The sequence below is a fragment of the Boeremia exigua genome (genome assembly GCF_020726555.1).
Source record: "Boeremia exigua strain MPI-SDFR-AT-0100 chromosome Unknown C7974scaffold_2, whole genome shotgun sequence".
NCBI lineage: Eukaryota > Fungi > Ascomycota > Dothideomycetes > Pleosporales > Didymellaceae > Boeremia > Boeremia exigua.
In genome coordinates this window covers 1,791,381-1,808,150 of record NW_025763519.1, presented here as the reverse complement: position 1 = coordinate 1,808,150, position 16,770 = coordinate 1,791,381, and the positions used below count along the sequence as shown (strand labels likewise).

At 54.3% G+C, this 16,770-nt stretch overlaps 7 protein-coding genes across 7 annotated transcripts; 5 read left to right on the top strand and 2 right to left on the bottom strand.

Moving 5' to 3' along the window:
- Positions 1-82: 82 nt before the first annotated feature.
- Positions 83-1,977, bottom strand: C7974DRAFT_431052 (cytidine deaminase-like protein; the record flags this gene model as incomplete). The annotated part of the gene is made up of 3 exons (XM_046144748.1): positions 83-522; positions 571-1,911; positions 1,959-1,977. The coding sequence occupies 3 exons, from the start codon at positions 1,975-1,977 to the stop codon at positions 83-85; spliced, it is 1,800 nt and encodes a 599-aa protein (XP_046001637.1).
- A 264-nt stretch (positions 1,978-2,241) lies between these two features.
- On the top strand, positions 2,242-4,418 carry C7974DRAFT_385858 (nudix family hydrolase). The gene is made up of 2 exons (XM_046141000.1): positions 2,242-3,101; positions 3,150-4,418. Exons 1-2 carry the CDS (start codon positions 2,566-2,568, stop codon positions 4,033-4,035), a joined length of 1,422 nt encoding a protein of 473 aa, XP_046001636.1. The 5' UTR covers positions 2,242-2,565; the 3' UTR covers positions 4,036-4,418.
- A 1,335-nt stretch (positions 4,419-5,753) lies between these two features.
- On the top strand, positions 5,754-7,554 carry C7974DRAFT_106552 (fatty acid desaturase-domain-containing protein). Its single transcript, XM_046134933.1, has one exon. It carries the CDS (start codon positions 5,969-5,971, stop codon positions 7,439-7,441), a length of 1,473 nt encoding a protein of 490 aa, XP_046001635.1. The 5' UTR covers positions 5,754-5,968; the 3' UTR covers positions 7,442-7,554.
- Positions 7,555-8,333: 779 nt separating this feature from the next.
- C7974DRAFT_385853 (uncharacterized protein) lies at positions 8,334-10,993 on the top strand. The gene is made up of 5 exons (XM_046140999.1): positions 8,334-8,510; positions 8,564-8,587; positions 8,647-9,029; positions 9,079-10,667; positions 10,721-10,993. Exons 1-5 carry the CDS (start codon positions 8,396-8,398, stop codon positions 10,860-10,862), a joined length of 2,253 nt encoding a protein of 750 aa, XP_046001634.1. The 5' UTR covers positions 8,334-8,395; the 3' UTR covers positions 10,863-10,993.
- Positions 10,994-11,336: 343 nt separating this feature from the next.
- On the top strand, positions 11,337-13,093 carry C7974DRAFT_302510 (Sodium/hydrogen exchanger family-domain-containing protein; the record flags this gene model as incomplete). The annotated part of the gene is made up of 2 exons (XM_046137904.1): positions 11,337-11,454; positions 11,502-13,093. 2 exons carry the CDS (start codon positions 11,337-11,339, stop codon positions 13,091-13,093), a joined length of 1,710 nt encoding a protein of 569 aa, XP_046001633.1.
- Positions 13,094-13,819: 726 nt separating this feature from the next.
- Positions 13,820-14,835, top strand: C7974DRAFT_385850 (uracil-5--methyltransferase TRM9). Its single transcript, XM_046140998.1, has 3 exons — positions 13,820-13,943; positions 13,995-14,119; positions 14,200-14,835. The coding sequence occupies exons 1-3, from the start codon at positions 13,845-13,847 to the stop codon at positions 14,789-14,791; spliced, it is 816 nt and encodes a 271-aa protein (XP_046001632.1). The 5' UTR covers positions 13,820-13,844; the 3' UTR covers positions 14,792-14,835.
- C7974DRAFT_385848 (uncharacterized protein) lies at positions 14,836-16,349 on the bottom strand. Its single transcript, XM_046140997.1, has 4 exons — positions 16,185-16,349; positions 15,982-16,028; positions 15,500-15,877; positions 14,836-15,449 (listed from the first exon to the last, which is right to left on the bottom strand). The coding sequence occupies exons 1-4, from the start codon at positions 16,246-16,248 to the stop codon at positions 14,904-14,906; spliced, it is 1,035 nt and encodes a 344-aa protein (XP_046001631.1). The 5' UTR covers positions 16,249-16,349; the 3' UTR covers positions 14,836-14,903.
- Positions 16,350-16,770: the final 421 nt, after the last annotated feature.

Genomic DNA, 16,770 nt, shown 5'->3' with positions numbered 1-16,770 from the left:
GGTTATCTATACCCGTCCAAAACATCCTACGTAAACTTCGTTAATCCCATGCGCCTGTTGAAAACACACAAAAATCCACTGCTCAGTGGTGGAACAGCCTAATGTGCTGCTCGACGAATGTAATACCAAGCTTCTCAGCGGTCTCGAAAACTGCGCCATCATTCTGGCTACCTGTCGGTGCTGCGATGTACTTAGCACCGCTCCTGTGCGCCCTGAACACATTATCGATGAAGGGGAAGAATGCGTCCGAAGATAGAGCGACGCCCTGCAGCTTCGACAACCACTCCTTGCGCTCTTCCGAGGTGAAGTTCTTGGGAACTTGACCTTCCTCGAAGTTTGCGGCGAAGTCATCGTACTCAATGCCACTATCGGGGATGAGACCAGAGCAGAGAAGGTCGATGGCGTTGGACTTGGAGGGGCGCTTGGTACCCTTCTTGAACTTGAGGTTGAGGGTACGCTCGTGGAAGCGCATCCACCAGTTGTCAGCCTTGTCACCGGCGAGACGTGTGCAGTGAATACGAGCTGGGATCTAGTTAGCAACTGTGTATGGTTCGCGTACGGATGACTTACACTGCTGACCAGCACCGAGACCAATGACTTGGCCGTTGAGCGCGTAGCACACACTGTTGGACTGAGTGTACTTGAGCGCAATGGTAGCCACGGCCAGATCGCGCTGAGCTGAACTGGGCAGTGCGCCAGTGCCCTTGGGGACAATGACGGTGTTGAAAGTATCAGAAGGCACGATCTTAGCATCATTGCGGTGCTGCTTGAGAGTAATGCCGTAGACCGTCCTCGACTCATCGGTAGAGGGCACGTAGTCGTTGTCCATCTGAAGGACAAGGTACTTGCCACCCTTCTTCTTCTTGAGGATCTCGAGAGCCTCAGCAGTATAGCCAGGTGCAATGACACCATCGGAGACCTCTCGGCTGATGATCTTGGCGGTGGGCAGATCAACCTCGTGAGACAGAGCAATCATGTCACCGAAGCTGGACATCCTGTCAGCACCGCGTGCTCTGGCGTAGGCCTGCGCAAGACCAGAGCTCTCAATGCCCGCGATATCGTCGACCATGTAGACCTGCCTCTCCTCGGCGCTAAGGGGAACACCGATGGCAGCACCGGCGGGCGAAACGTGCTTGAAGCTGGCAGCTGCCGGGTAGTCGAGCGCCTTGCTCAACTCCTTGACCAGAGGCCATGCGTTCAAGGCATCCAACAAGTTGATGTATCCGGGTGATCCACCAAGGACCTTGAACGGCAGGGGCTTGTCGGTCATGGAGACGGTCGCGGGCTTCTGGTGAGGGTTGGCGCCGTAGCGCAGGGGCAGGAACTGCTCGCCATCGCCGGCATACTTCTTCCTGAAGAACTCGGAGATGGCACTGTCGTATGTAGATGTCTGCTCGAAGGCCTTGAGAGCGTATCGCTGTCTGCTCTTCTCAGAAACCTCGCCGCCGTTGTTCTTTAGCTCGGTAAGGAGGTCGTGGTAGTCATTGGGGTCGCTGACGATGGTAACGCGTGCGTGGTTCTTGGCCGCAGCGCGTAGAAGAGTGACACCGCCGATGTCAATCTCCTCGACAGCCTCCGGGATGGTGACATTGATCTTGGCAACAGTCTCGGAGAACGGGTACAGGTTGCAGACAACGAAGTCGATCTTGTCGATGCTGTTCGCAGAGAGGTCCGAGTCGTCCGAGTCGAGGTTGCGCGCGAGAATGCCGCCGTGGACAGCCGGGTGCAGAGTCTTGACGCGTCCGCCGAGCATCTCAGGCGCCTTGGTGATGGCAGAGACGTCCTCGACCTCAAAGCCCGCCTGGCGGATCATCTTGGCGGTGCCGCCAGAGGCGAGCAGCCTGACATTGGCCTCCTTGAGGCCCTTGGCCAGGTCAAGGAGGCCTGTCTTGTCGTAGACGGAGATGATAGCTACAAGGCGTCAGTTCTGCTGCAGTGGGAGGCCGAGCAACACGCACCAGTCTTTTGGCCAGCCATGTTGACTGAGTACTTCAATGATTGTGTGTGATCAATTGAAGGGCAGAGGAAAGGTAAGCAGAGGGTCTCTGGGGTATATGTGCAGCGCCAGCGCCCAGCGTGGGGTGTCTCGATATTTTTGCGCAGCAAACTGCCCCGCTGTGACGACGATTGTCTTTCCCCTCCTGTCCGATCTCGGCTCCCATTCGCTACAGCTGCCTCCGACGGCAGCGCTACCGACTAAATATCTGAGCATTTCCGCGCCTGCCAGAAAGTGACTGAGCCTGATGCTCGATTGCGCACTATGGTTGCTGTGTCTCGTCGGCTCGTGTGCATTGCTAATTGCTACCCCAGCTTGTCTGTGAGGCGCTAGGTAGCCTCGGCTCTCAGAGGTGTGTCGCTTCGATGGTGAGCTTACCTGCACTGACCTCACGTCGCACGATCCAACGCCGTCTTGGGTCTGTCATCTCCAACGCTTGATACTAGTCCACTATATTTGCTTGTACCTAGACTGCCGTGTCGCGTCAGAGGGTGTGTTCTCGTGTTATCCGTCCCAGCCGTTACGGCGTAGAACGAAATCACAGCACGCGGCCAGCGCAACGCGCCAGCATGTCAGAGCAAACAGAAGCCGAAGCCTTGATTGCGCACCTCAAATCTGTCCTCCTCCAGCTCAATGCAAATCCGTACCCAGAGGTCGCGTGCCCTCCAACAGTGCCAAAACGCGCAAGCGTCGCCCTGATCTTGCGTGTCCAGCCAAACTACAATCATTGGCCAGCCTACTCAGACAAACCTCTACATTCTGCGCAGCAACACCCACCAAGGCCCCGTCGAAGATCTTCTGCCGCGTCAGGGTCTGGCCAGAAGCTCGGGTTTGACGACATCCTGCACGCGTTCTTCGAGCAGGACTGGGTGAAGCATGGCGACCCTGAAATACTGTTCATCAAGCGAGCGACGAGGATAGGAGACAAGTGGAACGGTCACGTCGCTCTGCCTGGAGGGAAGCGGGATCCCGAGGACGATGACGACGCTGTCACAGCTATGAGGGAAGCGTCTGAGGAAGTAGGCATTGATCTCGGCTACCACAGTGCGATCGCGGTTGGCAACCTGCCCCAGCGGATAGTTACCACAAGCTGGGGCAAGGTACCGTGAGTCCAGTTTTACTAGCTTTGACTTCTACCTGCTAAACAGTCCAGACTCATGGTACTCTGCCCGTACATCTACCTCCTCACCTCGCCCAACTACCCAACCCAACGCTTGCAGCCCACCGAAGTAGCTTCCTCGCACTGGGTCCCCATTCGCGCGCTCCTGTCTCCCGTCCTCCGTACCCACGAGTACGCCGATGTCTCCGCCCGCCTCGCAAAATCTGAACTCGGCATTAAGCGCTGGTTTCTCCAGGCCATGCTCTCGAAGATGATGTTTGCAGCCATCCGCCTCGTCCCTTCGAACTCCACACACTGCGCCACGATACCTGACTTTGTGCCTGCTTTCAGCGCGCCACCAAAAGGCACAGCGACCAAGGTCAAAGACCTCGTCTTTGGCGAGGACCGCAGCGATGGGAAACCGCCGCTGTTGCTCTGGGGGCTGACATTGGGCGTTGTGAGCGACTTCCTGGAACATATCCCGCCGCACAATGCGCTGGAGTTGTGGACATATCCGACATTTACGAGCTGGGACGTCAGGTCCGTGATGTGGGCTATGTCGTATAGATTTCGCACGCAAAAATCACTTGAGATGTCGACGGCGACTACGCACTCGTCGACGGCAGCTGGTGAGCAGGACCTACCAGGATTCGGGAGTGAGGCTGTAGGACCGCTCTTTGCTGAGACAGAGCAAGGCGGGGAGAAGCCCGGCGAGGTTGGGATAGCTGGATTGGGCGTGGGTAGGGGGTGGGGACAGACCGGGCGGGCAAAGATGGTCGCGAGAGGTGCGGCCGTCAATTCGATGCTGGAGGGATACTACCCTCTTGTGAGGCGAGCTGTGGCCACCGCTCTCGTAGGACGAATAGGTGTCGTCGCACTGCTTGCATTCGTGACTTGGAAGAAGATCGATTGGGAAAGGTTAGTCAAGCTAGTTGTATAGGTCTTACCAGTCCTATCCATGATTATGTTTGGATTCCACGACACCCCTGTCGGAGTCTTCTCAAAACTTTCTTAAAGACGTCCGAAGGCCCTCGGTCACACAACATCCTGCCAAGCGTGAGGTTCACTGACTCCACACCTGATCTCCACGTCTGATGGCTGGCGAGAGTGCTCCGACGCTAGGTGCAGGCTCAGACATGGGAAGGATCCGTCAAGGGCCGTTGGGCGGGCGATCGTGCACTCGCAAGCGTGGTGATTTGACATGTGAAAGTCTGGAGAAGGACCCACTTCGAGACGACGTCTGATGGTGGTGGCGTTAAGTGATGGTGATTTCCGAATGTCTACAATCACCGTGCGAAGGAAATCAAATAAATAACATGCATTTTGTGGTGCAGATTCTCGATTGTTGTTTGACCCTGACGATTGCTTACAGTCCACTGGTCCTAACTAGAGCCTGTTACTTCAGACCAATTGAAGTACTACACCACGATAAGTTCGGGCGAGGCAGCGTATCTCTTCTCAGTGTAACCATCAGAGCTGAAGATGTGATGGACGGAGCGAAGCGATCCATGCTGTCGAGCAGGACGTGTGGTGGTGAATGGCTGCCATTGGCCATCACACGCGATAGGCCCTGCAAACAGCTGGAGATTGTCGTCAGCTGCTCTCATCTGCATCCACAGCTATGTCATCCCCTCTTTCACATGAGTTATCGAGGTGCTTGCAGCTTAAACTGATAGCAGCCGATACTGAGTGGCATGCTTCGCGCAAATCAGCTGAAAGAGATATTCAAGTCGTTGTTGTCATTGCCAGTTGTATTGCTTCAAGGCTTAATGCCATCATTGCCGCAGACCATAGAATTGAGGTGTCATGGTCAGCATGCATGCAAAGCCACTGTGAAGACTCAGCCGATGTATGACCGCCTCAACTCGCCACTCAGGAACGGATAGCAAATGCCTCGGTGGTGTGATGAAACACCCAATCGAAAGACGCACTAACGCTGCCCTGCATCAGCTTTAGAGATCTTTGCACAGATCCCGGCTGCTTTTCGCGGTGAGACTTTTAGCTACATCGCACAATTGCACCTGTCAGCAGTCCAGTCTGAACGCAAGTCATCTAGCACTGGTTACATACATCAGATGCACCAGCAGTTGTAGTAACATGTCTGCGAGCCAACATGGCAGGAGCCATTGGCGCAAAGCGGGACGGCACAGACGTGGTGGTACCTGCTCAATTCAACCTCTAGGCGAGGCCGCAGAGCAAATCAGCGGAAAAGAACGCGTGCCAGGTGGTGCGAGTTGGCGGTCTGAGAGCCGTGCACACATGCCAAGGTGGCGGGTAGAAGGAATCGGCTTGACAGCCCTCACCCCAGACGTGGCAGAGAGAGGTGTTGAGGCTAGAGAATGCGCGAGCTTTGCCGCCACTGTGGACACTGGACCACACAGCAGTGTTTCGCAGTTGGTGCAGTACTCAAAGAGCCCAATGCGGTGGCAAAGGTATCCATAAGATAGGGTGGCATTTTTCAAGTGGAGAGATAGAGATCGGAAGTGCATTAGCACTCGACCTGGAGCTGTTCTTATTGGTACCCCTGTTCTCGAACCCTCTGCTCGCGACGCTTACCGTTCGTGTCAGGGTCTACCCAAAATTCCATCGACACCGCCTGGGGCAACTGTGGTACTTTAAAACCCGTGCGCCCGCTCTCGGCCAGCCTTCAACTCCTCAGGACTCTCCGACTTCCTTGAAGGTTTTCAGCCCATCGTTCTTGCTGTTGCTGCAGGCTTCAGCCCGTTGTTCTTGCTGTCGTTGCAGGCATTCGACCTCAACAAACGATCTGCGCCCCCAACAAGTTCTTGCAACTTGTCCTGCCATTGCCCCTCCTCTCGCTCTTGAGGGACTTTGACACTCATCACCGACGCCTGTTCATCTTCGAATCCAAGATGGCTGCTACCACCACCGCCCGCCCCGCGGGTGCTCTGAGACGCAATGTCACCGCCGATTCGGCTCCTTCGACCATTGCGAACTCGCCCTCCGACTCTCCAGCCGGCTCAGCCTCCAACACCTCCCTCTCGTCGCTCGGCTCCGACGCTGAGGCCGCTGCTAAGCCTACCGGCAAGCTCATCGACACCTACGGCAACGAGTTCCAGATTCCTGACTACACCATTGGCCAGCTCCGCTCTGCCATCCCTAAGCACTGCTTCGAGCGCTCTGCTGTCCGCAGTCTGGGCTACGTTGCGCGTGACATCACACAGCTCGCGACCGTCTTCTACCTCTTCTACAACTATGTGACGCCCGAGACCATCCCCTCGATGCCTGTCCGCGCTGTTCTGTGGACTCTCTACACCGTCATCCAGGGTCTGTCTGGAACTGGTCTCTGGGTCATGGCCCACGAGTGCGGTCACCAGGCCTTCTCTCCCTCCAAGATTCTCAACGACACTGTTGGCTGGATCTGCCACTCTGCCCTCCTCGTTCCTTACTTCTCCTGGAAGATCTCCCACGGCAAGCACCACAAGGCCACTGGTCATATGGAGCGCGACATGGTTTTCGTTCCCAAGACCCGCGAGGTTTACGCGACCCGCGTCGGCAAGTTCGTCCACGAGCTCCACGAGCTCACCGAGGAGACTCCCATCGCCACCCTCATCCATATGGTCGTCCAGCAGCTTGGTGGCTGGCCCATGTATCTGCTCAGCAACGTTACCGGCCACAACTTCCACGAGCGTCAATCCGAGGGTAAGGGCCTCGGCAAGAAGAACGGGGTGTTCAAGGGCGTCAACCACTTCAACCCCTCCTCTCCTCTATATGAGAAGAAGGACGAGAAGCTCATCCTTCTCTCCGATCTCGGTATCGCCATCACTCTTGCTGGTCTCACCTGGGTTGGCAAGAACTTTGGCTTCGCCAACCTCCTCGTCTGGTACATCATCCCTTACCTTTGGGTTAACCACTGGCTCGTTGCTATCACGTTCCTTCAGCACACTGACCCCACTCTCCCTCACTACGACGCTCAGACCTGGACCTACGTCCGCGGAGCCGCCGCTACCATCGACCGTGAGTTTGGCTTCATCGGACGCACTCTCCTCCACGGCATCATCGAGACCCACGTCCTTCACCACTACATCTCCACCATTCCCTTCTACAACGCCGATGAGGCTTCCGAGGCTATCAAGCCAGTCATGGGCCAGCACTACCGCGCCGATGTCGAGGGTGGCTCAGTCGGCTTCCTCAAGGCCATGTACAAGAGCGCTCGCATGTGCCAGTGGGTCGAGCCTACCGAGGGTGCCACCGGTGAGGCCGCTGGTGTTCTCTTCTTCCGTAACCACAACGGTCTCGGCACCCCACCCGCAAAGATCGCGGCCCCGGTCCCCAAGACTACCGCTGGCAAAGGTGCCAAGATGGAGATTGGTCCTGAGGAGTAAACTCTGTCATGGGAGTGTGATCTAGTGCAGATCACGCTTTGTCCACCGAAAAGGCGTTCTGGGGTCAAGTTCATCCCTTCTTTCGTTTGGGTCGGGTATTTTTTAGAGCAATAGAGAGCAGGATGCAGCTCGATATCCTGTCGTTTGAGGCGTCTGAGATGAGATCTCTATGATGTAACAAGTTAATGGAACCCTTGAACATGCTTACTACGATTGCACAATATTCTACGGTGATGTATGCAGTGGAGCGGTGTAGTTCAACTGGAGCAGCAATGGCACTGAGCTCAAGCAGATGTTCCCCGCAGCATCCGAACAGCACGTCACGTTCCGTGGCATGCAGCACCAGCACAACGCTACTGGGAAGCCACAACAAGGCTGTACAGCCACTTGGCCCTTTTGTAGGATCCAACCCATCGTCATCGCAGCCAATAAGTCGCGAACCATGACTGAATCACTTCGTACAGATGTATACATCCCAATAAGAAAGCACCCTCTTGCCTGATGTGATGCAGCATCTCGCCGACTGGTAGGCCGGACGAGTCTGGGTGCAGTAGGTTTCGCAACGCTGGCACGCCGGCCACTTGTCATCGCATCAAAGCATTCTTCTTCACAGCAGTATGTAGCGACGTTGGTAAGGAACGAGATATCATCAGATGCCTCCTCTGCTCCAGCTACCTCGCACGGTGAGTCGTGCTCTGGGGCACGTAATAGAGGATAGTTGAGTAAATGGCTCGACCTTCCTACAATAAATTGTGCCCGTAATGAGTGAAGAAGAGAAGACCGTGGGACACAACGCAGAATTTTGTACCGACGTTGGCGCTCGGACGTTGACCAATCACGCCTGCCATTTAAGTGATGATGGGCTTGGCAGCCCTCATCGATGCGTGGATCAGATAAACTGAAGCTCTGAACAACCTCCCGCAACCCGCCCCATCGCCCCCTTCAAACGTCACAATGCTGCGGCACACAATCCGGTCGCTCGTGAGGCCTGCCCGCGGCGCAGCCCTCAATGGCAGCCGGGCTTTTACTGCCTCGGCCCCCCGGCCAGCAGAGGTCGAGCTCACAATCGGTTTGTGCCACCTCCCCCCATTGCCAGCGACGACGAACACTGACAGCCTCCAGATGGAAAGAAGGTCTCAATTGAAGGTACGCCGCCTTGCCCCTCCCGCGAGCAGCTGCAGAGACAGCCCTAATGCCCCCAACAGCTGGGTCCGCCCTCATCCAGGCCTGCGAAAAGGCCGGAAGCACCGTTCCGCGATACTGCTACCACGAGAAGTTGATGATTGCCGGTAACTGCCGTATGTGTCTGGTTGAGGTGGAGCGGGCTCCCAAGCCAGTCGCATCGTGCGCGTGGCCGGTACAGCCAGGCATGGTAGTCAAGACAGATTCACCGCTCGTCCACAAGGCACGCGAGGGTGTTATGGAGTTTCTGCTTGCCAACCACCCGCTTGACTGCCCCATTTGCGACCAAGGAGGCGAGTGTGATCTCCAGGATCAGTCGATGAGGTATGGCGCCGACCGCGGTCGATTCCACGAGATTGGTGGCAAGCGTGCGGTTGAGGACAAGAACATTGGCCCTCTGATCAAGGTAGGGTCCTTGGCGCGAGGTGTTCCAGCGCTGTACTGACAGCTGTTAGACCTCCATGAATAGGTGCATTCACTGCACACGATGCATCCGTTTCTCCAACGACATCGCCGGCGCCCCCGAGATGGGTTCCACCGGCCGTGGCAACGACCTCCAGATTGGCACATACCTTGAGACTTCTCTCGACTCCGAGCTCTCCGGAAACGTCATCGATCTCTGCCCTGTCGGTGCTCTTGTTTCGAAGCCATACGCCTTCAAGGCTCGTCCTTGGGAGCTGTACAAGACTGAGACCATTGATGTCCTCGACGGTCTTGGCTCCAACATCCGCGTCGACTCCCGTGGTATCCAGGTCATGAGGATCTTGCCTCGCCTGAACGACGATGTCAACGAGGAATGGATCAACGACAAAACCCGATTCGCATGCGACGCTCTCAGCACGCAGCGCCTGGTCAACCCGCTCATTCGCGTCGATGAACAGTTCCAGCCCGCATCCTGGGAACAGGCTCTCGTTGAGATTGGCAACGCTTTCAAGAAGATCGCACCAAAGGAGAACGAGATCAAGTTCGTTGCTGGTCACCTTGTTGAGGCTGAGACTCTCACCGCCGCAAAGGACCTTGCCAACAAGCTTGGTTCCGACAACCTGGCTCTCGACCAGCCCGGAGGCAGCCAGCCCATTGCTCACGGTATCGATTCGCGTGCCAACTACTCATTCAACTCCAAGATCTATGGTGTTGAGGAGGCCGATGCTATCCTGCTCATCGGCACCAACCCCCGACACGAGGCTGCTGTCCTCAATGCCCGAATCCGCAAGCAGTGGCTGAGGTCCGACCTGCAGATCGGTCTTGTCGGTGAGGACTTTGAGAGTACTTTCGAGTACACCAACCTTGGAGCTACCGCCAACGAACTGAAGAGCGCTCTGTCTGGCGACTTTGGCAAGGTGCTTCAGGGCGCCAAGAAGCCAATGATCGTTGTTGGTAGCGCTGTTGCTGAGCACCCCGATGCTAAATCCATCTTCGAGCAGGTTGGTTCTTTCGTCGAGAAGAACAAGGCCAGCTTCGCCACACCCGAGTGGAACGGTTACAACGTCCTTCAGCGCACAGCTTCCCGCACCGGTGCTTACGACATCGGTTTCACCGTCCCCTCACCTGAGGTTGCCAACACTAAGCCGAAGTTCATCTGGCTGCTCGGTGCTGACGAGATCAACGAGGCTGAGCTGCCCAAGGACGCCTTCATCGTCTACCAGGGCCACCACGGTGACCGTGGCGCTCAGCTTGCTGATGTCGTTCTTCCTGGTGCCGCCTACACAGAGAAGTCTGCTACATACGTCAATACTGAGGGTCGTGTACAGATATCTCGTGCTGCCGTTGGCCTTCCTGGCGCTTCGCGAGAGGACTGGAAAATCATTCGTGCAGCTTCCGAGTATCTCGGCGCTCCTCTGCCTTACGATGATGTTGAGCAGCTTCGCGACCGCATGGAGGAGATCTCTCCTGCCTTCAGGAAATACGACTTGGTGGAATCGACCTCCCTGCCTAGTCTCAGCAAGGTTCAGCTTGTAGACCAGAACAAGGGTTCGCAAATCTCAGGCCAGGCCCTTGAGAAGCCTATCAAGAACTTCTTCTTTACAGACGCCATCTCGAGAAAGTGAGTCATACCGGTATCATCGAGTTTGTTATGGAGTACTAATTGCTATCTAGTTCACCGACAATGGCACGATGCTCAGCGGCGAAGGAACAGAAGAACCCCAAGACCAACTTCATGGCACCTGGATATCCCGACCCCCAAGTCGGCTATGGGCCTCAGGGCACACCCCAGATCGCATCAGCAGCCAATATCTAAGTTAATTTAAAGCATGGTTTTGAAAACGGGGGGAGTTTTGAATTGTACATAGGCATTTTCCTTTATCAGTTCCGGCATGCGACTTGCATGATGTAGAGTGTATGAGAATACCAGCGTATTTGTTCATTCTGTGTTGTACGCCAAAACATGATCAAGTCACTGTGTGACTAAGCTTGAACACAGCCCGGCAATGCTTAAATCGCGCATTTGATCGTCATGCCAAGCCACTACCTCAATTACACCTTCTATGATCCAAGAACATCTTTGTCAAACTCCGCAACAGCAAAAGTTTTGCAAATACGCATTTTAACAAATGTTCTTGAAGATATACAGCCAATCTTCGTTCGTTATTCATCCTGCGCCAGTCAAGTGAGCACTTTGGCAAGTTCTCAGGTCCAAATTCAACCACACTTCCAGGTACCACAGTCTTGGTGCTCTTGATACAACACTCCATCTGCAAGAACAGCCGCCAACATGCCGACATTAGCGTTGACGAACTTTAATATTGTGTGCGCCTCACTAGGCGGATTCATCACACTCTTCGGCCTAGTTTCTTATCTGATGAAAGAGAAATTCTACCTCTCAGAAGCGTGTAAGTCTACAAAGTCGGGGTATTTGTTCGAAGTCTTATGTTGGCAGTAATATCCCTGATTGCCGGACTGGTTTTCTCTCCCCATGCGACCAACTGGATCCGGCCATACGAGTACGCTCTCCAGTCTGTTGAGAACTTGGATGCCATTACCTTGTACTTTACTCGCGTGGTACTCGGAGTGCAGCTAGTCCTTGCCGGCGTGCAATTGCCGTCGAAGTACTTGAAGACGGAATGGAAGAGTCTCGCTTATCTCCTTGGTCCGGTCATGACAACTATGTGGATTGTCACCAGTCTGCTGGTCTATGCATTGGTCCCTCATATAAGCTTTCTGCAGGCCTTGGCGGTGGGCGCTTGTGTCACTCCTACGGACCCTGTCTTGTCCAACTCCATTGTTAAGGGTAAGTTCGCAGACAAGAACATCCCAAAAGAACTCCAGAAGATCATTGTAGCAGAGTCGGGAGCGAACGACGGATTGGGCTACCCGTTCCTGTTCCTGCCGCTTTATCTTATACAGCATATTGGGAGCCATGGATCTGATGGCTTTGGTCAAGATGGGAAGGCCAGCACTGCTATTGGTCTTTGGTTTGGAGAAACCTTGGGGTACACGATCATCCTAAGTGTAATATACGGCGCCGTTGTGGGGTGGATAGCAAAAGAGCTACTACATTGGGCGGAAGAGAGGAAGTACGTTGATCGCGAGAGCTTCCTTGTTTTCGCCATCACCCTTGCCCTCTTTATCGTCGGCACTATGGGCATGGTTGGAAGCGACGATGTTTTAGCCTGCTTCATTGCCGGCAATACATTCACCTGGGATGACTGGTTTCGTCTTGAGACGATGGACGATTCCTTCCAACCGACTATCGACATGCTCCTCAACGTATCCATTTTCATATGGTTTGGAGCCATCTGCCCGTGGGCAGAGTTCTACCACAACAACGTCATCTCTATCTGGCGGCTTGTCATTCTCGGTATACTCGTCTTGCTACTCCGCCGCCCACCCATCGTCTTTGGAATGCACAAGCACATCCACCAAATCGAGCAAAAGCGACAAGCACTCTTCGTCGGCTTCTTTGGCCCTATTGGTGTCAGCGCTGCCTTTTACCTCTACGTTAGCATCGAGTTCCTCAACAAGATCAAAGTCGACGGTGAGACTAGAGAAGATGCGGCATACCTCATAGAAGTCATGAACGTGGTTATCTGGTTCTTGATCATCTGCTCGGTGGTCGTTCATGGCCTCAGCATTCCATTGGGTAAACTCGGCTTCTTCATCCCGCGAACCCTTTCGCGTGCCATTTCCTCCCGCAGCGAAGATCCTGCGCCATTCCACATTGCAGAGGGTGCTGAAGATGCAACCACGGACATCGAGCAGCGACTGCGGCGCCGGCCGGGGTGGTCACGCACGGGGGGCGATTCGCTTCCGAACCGTGTTGTGCGCATCGGCAGGTCAATTATCCAGTCTAGTACTGGTTCGAGGAGCCAGTCGAGAAGCAATCTGCACACACCTACGCCACTTTCAGCGGCGCCCACGATAGCGAGAGGCGAGGGTGAGGGGCATGCTACTATGGGCAGTGCCGCGGATTTGGGCCTACAGCGGACTATCCGGTTTCCCGATGAAGTGCCAGTGGGCGCGAAGCCATGAATCAGAGAAACGAACTTGTAACACAATATACCGAAAGACGTTGATTTGATGCGGAGAGCTTGTATTGGGTAGAGAAGTACTGATACGTAGTTTAGAAGAGGAAGGGAAAAAAGAGTATGAGAATTCGACACTGCTCACACCACTGGTTAGAGATGTCATAAGCTTCGAAGAACTTTGGTAGTGACCATCTCTTTCGTCATTGATCCTCTAATATTTCAGACTCTCGCGCAATTACCGCTGACAGACTGATTACTCTCTACAAGCAACATATCAAATCAGACACTCTGTCGTATTCCAGAGTTCGCGCTGTTGCACACGTCGAGTTGAATGTGAGACAGGACATGCAGGCAGTCGCTCTGACTTATCGAGAATAAAAGCCGAAAGCCCTTGGTTGCAAAGTGCACTGACACCTCTACAACTTCCTAAGTTCATCTCAATAATCATACAGACAGGTAACCGCAAGCGTTAGCGCTAGTATACAAATACTGTGAGAGTTAAGGTAGGTTGAGACGTCCTGAGTCGTTTGCTCTAAGATCTGGGTAACTGGCCGTGCAATCCACAAATGCAGGCAGTTCAGTTATTTCCGAATATATGACAACAACATTCATATGAAAGAAGAGAGAAAGCAATACAAGAGCACAGTGCAGTCGCTCAGTGTTGCTAGCGCCTTGGCCGTTGCCCTTCCATCATTGGCTGCGCAAATCTCATACACCTGCATCATTTGCACCTGACAGCACCTTGATACGCCACAATGGCCGAGACTGACGCCGCAGGCACTTCCTACGAAGAGGAGCACGTCCATGAAGTGTACGAACAGATTGCATCGCACTTCTCGTCCACGCGCTACAAGGTGTGCGTCGCCCCTCCTTCTCTCGCTACATGACCGACTAACCGGATTCAGCCATGGCCGATAGTCGAACGCTTCTTGAAGGACCAACCTGATGGCGCTATCGGCGCTGATGTAGGGTGCGGAAATGGGAAGTACTTGGCTGTCAATAAGCAAGTCTTCATTGTGGGCTCTGATCGGTACGTTTGTGTCACATCAGTGTGTAGTGCTTCTTTCAAGATTAGAAAGGCATAAGAATTTGCTTTTGACCTATCTTCAGATCCACAAACCTCGTCAAGTTTGGTCAACAGCATAAGCCACATGATGTTGTTGTAGCAGACAATCTCTCCCTTCCCCATCCACCACACAGCTTCGACTTTGCCATTTCCATAGCTGTCGTTCACCACCTCTCCACGCCAGCACGGCGTGTGGAAGCTGTCAAGTGCATTTTAGATCTTCTGCGCCCGTCGCAGCAAAGCTCGGATCAGTGTGGAGGTCAAGCGCTCATCTACGTCTGGGCGCTGGAGCAGAAGAGCAGTCGACGAGGGTGGGATGAGGGTGGCGAACAGGACATTATGGTACCGTGGGTCATGACGGCCAAGAAGGAGAAAGTGCCGAAACAGAAAAAGCAGAAAAAGAGGGGCGAAGAACGCACGGCACCTGATGGCGGTGAAGAGAAACAGGGCGAAGAGCAGAATGAGCAGAAGCCTAAGACTCAGGATTCGAAGCCAGAGGGTGATAAGACTTTTCTACGATACTATCATTTGTACAGAAAGGGGGAGCTTGAAGGCGATATAGATCAGGCAGGGGGGCGGGTCATTGAAAGTGGGTATGAGAAGGACAACTGGTGGGCGATAGCAAGTCTCAAATAAGTGCAAGTCTTGGTCAGATACCAGAACTATAGTGTAACATCCTAGTCTATTATTATCCAACAAGAACAGCACATTAAAAGTCGTGCGGCAATTGCGAGGAAGCTGTCTTTTCTCAAGCCACGATACTGCCCTTCGCTGACCGAATCAGTAGGGCATGCGCGCTTTCCGTCAAGGGGAACAATTGATAATAGAACCCCACAGACCCCGCTACCAGAATTATGTAGTATGCTACGGTCCATGTAACACTCGTTCCCTGGAATGATGCGGTACTCTTCGACCGGTCGTCCTTCTTATCCACATCTGGTGGTCCAATTGGCACACCAGCTTCTACTCCAACGCGTCCGTAGAATCGAGGTAGACCCATCCAGTTACAGAATGTGTGCGCCAATATGCACGTATAAACATTGCCTGTCCGCAGGTACAGGAACGTAGCAAAGAAGCCGAAGAGCGAGGTGTATGTGAATTGGAACAGCGAGCGCAGAGAAGCCATTAGCATTGGCACTTCCGGGTGCGTGATGTGGAATTCGTAAAGGTGGTGCACATGGGCGATGCCAAAGTAGAGTGGGGTAAGGAAGACGATCTGCTTTTCGGTGAAGTGCGCGAGCAGATGTAGCGGAACCATGAGTGAGCGCCACACGATTTCCTCGCTGACAGGGCCCTACGTTGGAATGTCAGCGCAGTTTTGTATGTGAGAGCTGAAGTACTTACGACTACGAAGTTCCTATATCCGATCCAGCTACTTAGTGTTTCGTGAAGTCCCTTGAACTTGATCCAGTCTTTGTAGTCACCATCTACAATACCGTTCTCAAACAATGGTCCAGCAAACAGGATGCATACTAAGAGCATGCCTCGCGCGATGTCCAAGACAGAGATGGGCCAAACACCCAAAAGGTGCAGCAGTCCGTATGCCGAGACGTCATGCTGATATAGGTACAGCACAGTAATGAGCGTGCAAGTAATCGTGGAGAACGTCACTGCCCGGGTCCGCGCGCGTATCGATGAGGGCGCATCGCGGGTAAGAGTCGGAGATGGTCGAGTTGCCGAAGATAGATAGAACGGAAGCACGTAGATCACCACGAACGCAGTCTATAAAATCTCCGGTCAGCGAGGTCTTCAAGCGTGTCTGGTGTGACAGTCGCGATAGGCTGTGAACAATAGTCGGAGTGGAGGGTGGGGAACTTGAAACGCACCGACAGTAGAGCCGCAGCAGTGGGAGACACAGTTGGCGCCTTGGGAACTGGTAATACATTAGACTTCATCATAGCCTTGGAGCGAGCGCTGAGCAGCGAAACAGCAGTGCAGATGTCGATTCACGCTGGCGTGGGTCGCGTGGGCGTTAGAATGGCGCAGGCCATTTCGGCGCACACAGGCCAACCATTGTTCTCAAACTTACCGCCTTTGACCCTATCGTACATGTCGCTGAGACGCTCTCGCCAGCCGGCCGCAGGCGGTGGCATCGTGGATGTGCTAGCTGTCGCAAGCCAGTGCAGCAGATTTTGGCGGATCTAAAGAAAGCTTGCCGGCGCGCGTATACATACATGCACGCGCTGTCCCCGCGTGTTGCTGCATCCATCGTGAGCCGGACTCCACTATCGATATCAACGACCAAACACTGCAAACACATCACGTGCGCACCAGACTCCCACGCCATCCGATTCGACTTGCGCCTGGCCATCCCGGCGCCGTCCCGACGTCGCGCATCCCTGCTTCGTGCTGAGCACACAACCGCAGTGGCCAGCCGACATCCAAACAGGATCAGGGGCAGACCGTTATCCGGTCCGTGGCAGCGCGTCACTGGCCCGTTAGAAGCTCCTAAACCGGGTCTCATTTCGCGTCCAGCCCACTACGCGTTGAGCTGTCTATCGATAATTTGACAAGGCACGGCGTCAGCAAAAGCGAGGGGTTCCTGGAGAGAATCGCATCGCAAGGCGATCCTGCGGCTCATAGAACCAGTTGCTGGGGAGCGAATCACCAATTTC

Excerpts from the sequence above, each read along its gene's own strand:
- C7974DRAFT_385850 (XM_046140998.1), top strand. The coding sequence starts at position 13,845 with ATGGCCGAGACTGACGCCGCAGGCACTTCCTACGAAGAGGAGCACGTC. Across the intron at positions 13,944-13,994 it reads TCTCGTCCACGCGCTACAAG|CCATGGCCGATAGTCGAACG; the intron begins GTGTGCGTCGCC and ends AACCGGATTCAG. Across the intron at positions 14,120-14,199 it reads TTCATTGTGGGCTCTGATCG|ATCCACAAACCTCGTCAAGT; the intron begins GTACGTTTGTGT and ends ACCTATCTTCAG.
- C7974DRAFT_385858 (XM_046141000.1), top strand. The coding sequence starts at position 2,566 with ATGTCAGAGCAAACAGAAGCCGAAGCCTTGATTGCGCACCTCAAATCT. Across the intron at positions 3,102-3,149 it reads ACAAGCTGGGGCAAGGTACC|ACTCATGGTACTCTGCCCGT; the intron begins GTGAGTCCAGTT and ends TAAACAGTCCAG.
- C7974DRAFT_106552 (XM_046134933.1), top strand. The coding sequence starts at position 5,969 with ATGGCTGCTACCACCACCGCCCGCCCCGCGGGTGCTCTGAGACGCAAT.
- C7974DRAFT_385848 (XM_046140997.1), bottom strand. The coding sequence starts at position 16,248 with ATGCCACCGCCTGCGGCCGGCTGGCGAGAGCGTCTCAGCGACATGTAC. Across the intron at positions 16,029-16,184 it reads GTACGATAGGGTCAAAGGCG|TTCCCAAGGCGCCAACTGTG; the intron begins GTAAGTTTGAGA and ends ATGTATTACCAG. Across the intron at positions 15,878-15,981 it reads CTGCTGCGGCTCTACTGTCG|ACTGCGTTCGTGGTGATCTA; the intron begins GTGCGTTTCAAG and ends GAGATTTTATAG.
- C7974DRAFT_385853 (XM_046140999.1), top strand. The coding sequence starts at position 8,396 with ATGCTGCGGCACACAATCCGGTCGCTCGTGAGGCCTGCCCGCGGCGCA. Across the intron at positions 8,588-8,646 it reads AAAGAAGGTCTCAATTGAAG|CTGGGTCCGCCCTCATCCAG; the intron begins GTACGCCGCCTT and ends TGCCCCCAACAG. Across the intron at positions 9,030-9,078 it reads ACATTGGCCCTCTGATCAAG|ACCTCCATGAATAGGTGCAT; the intron begins GTAGGGTCCTTG and ends GACAGCTGTTAG.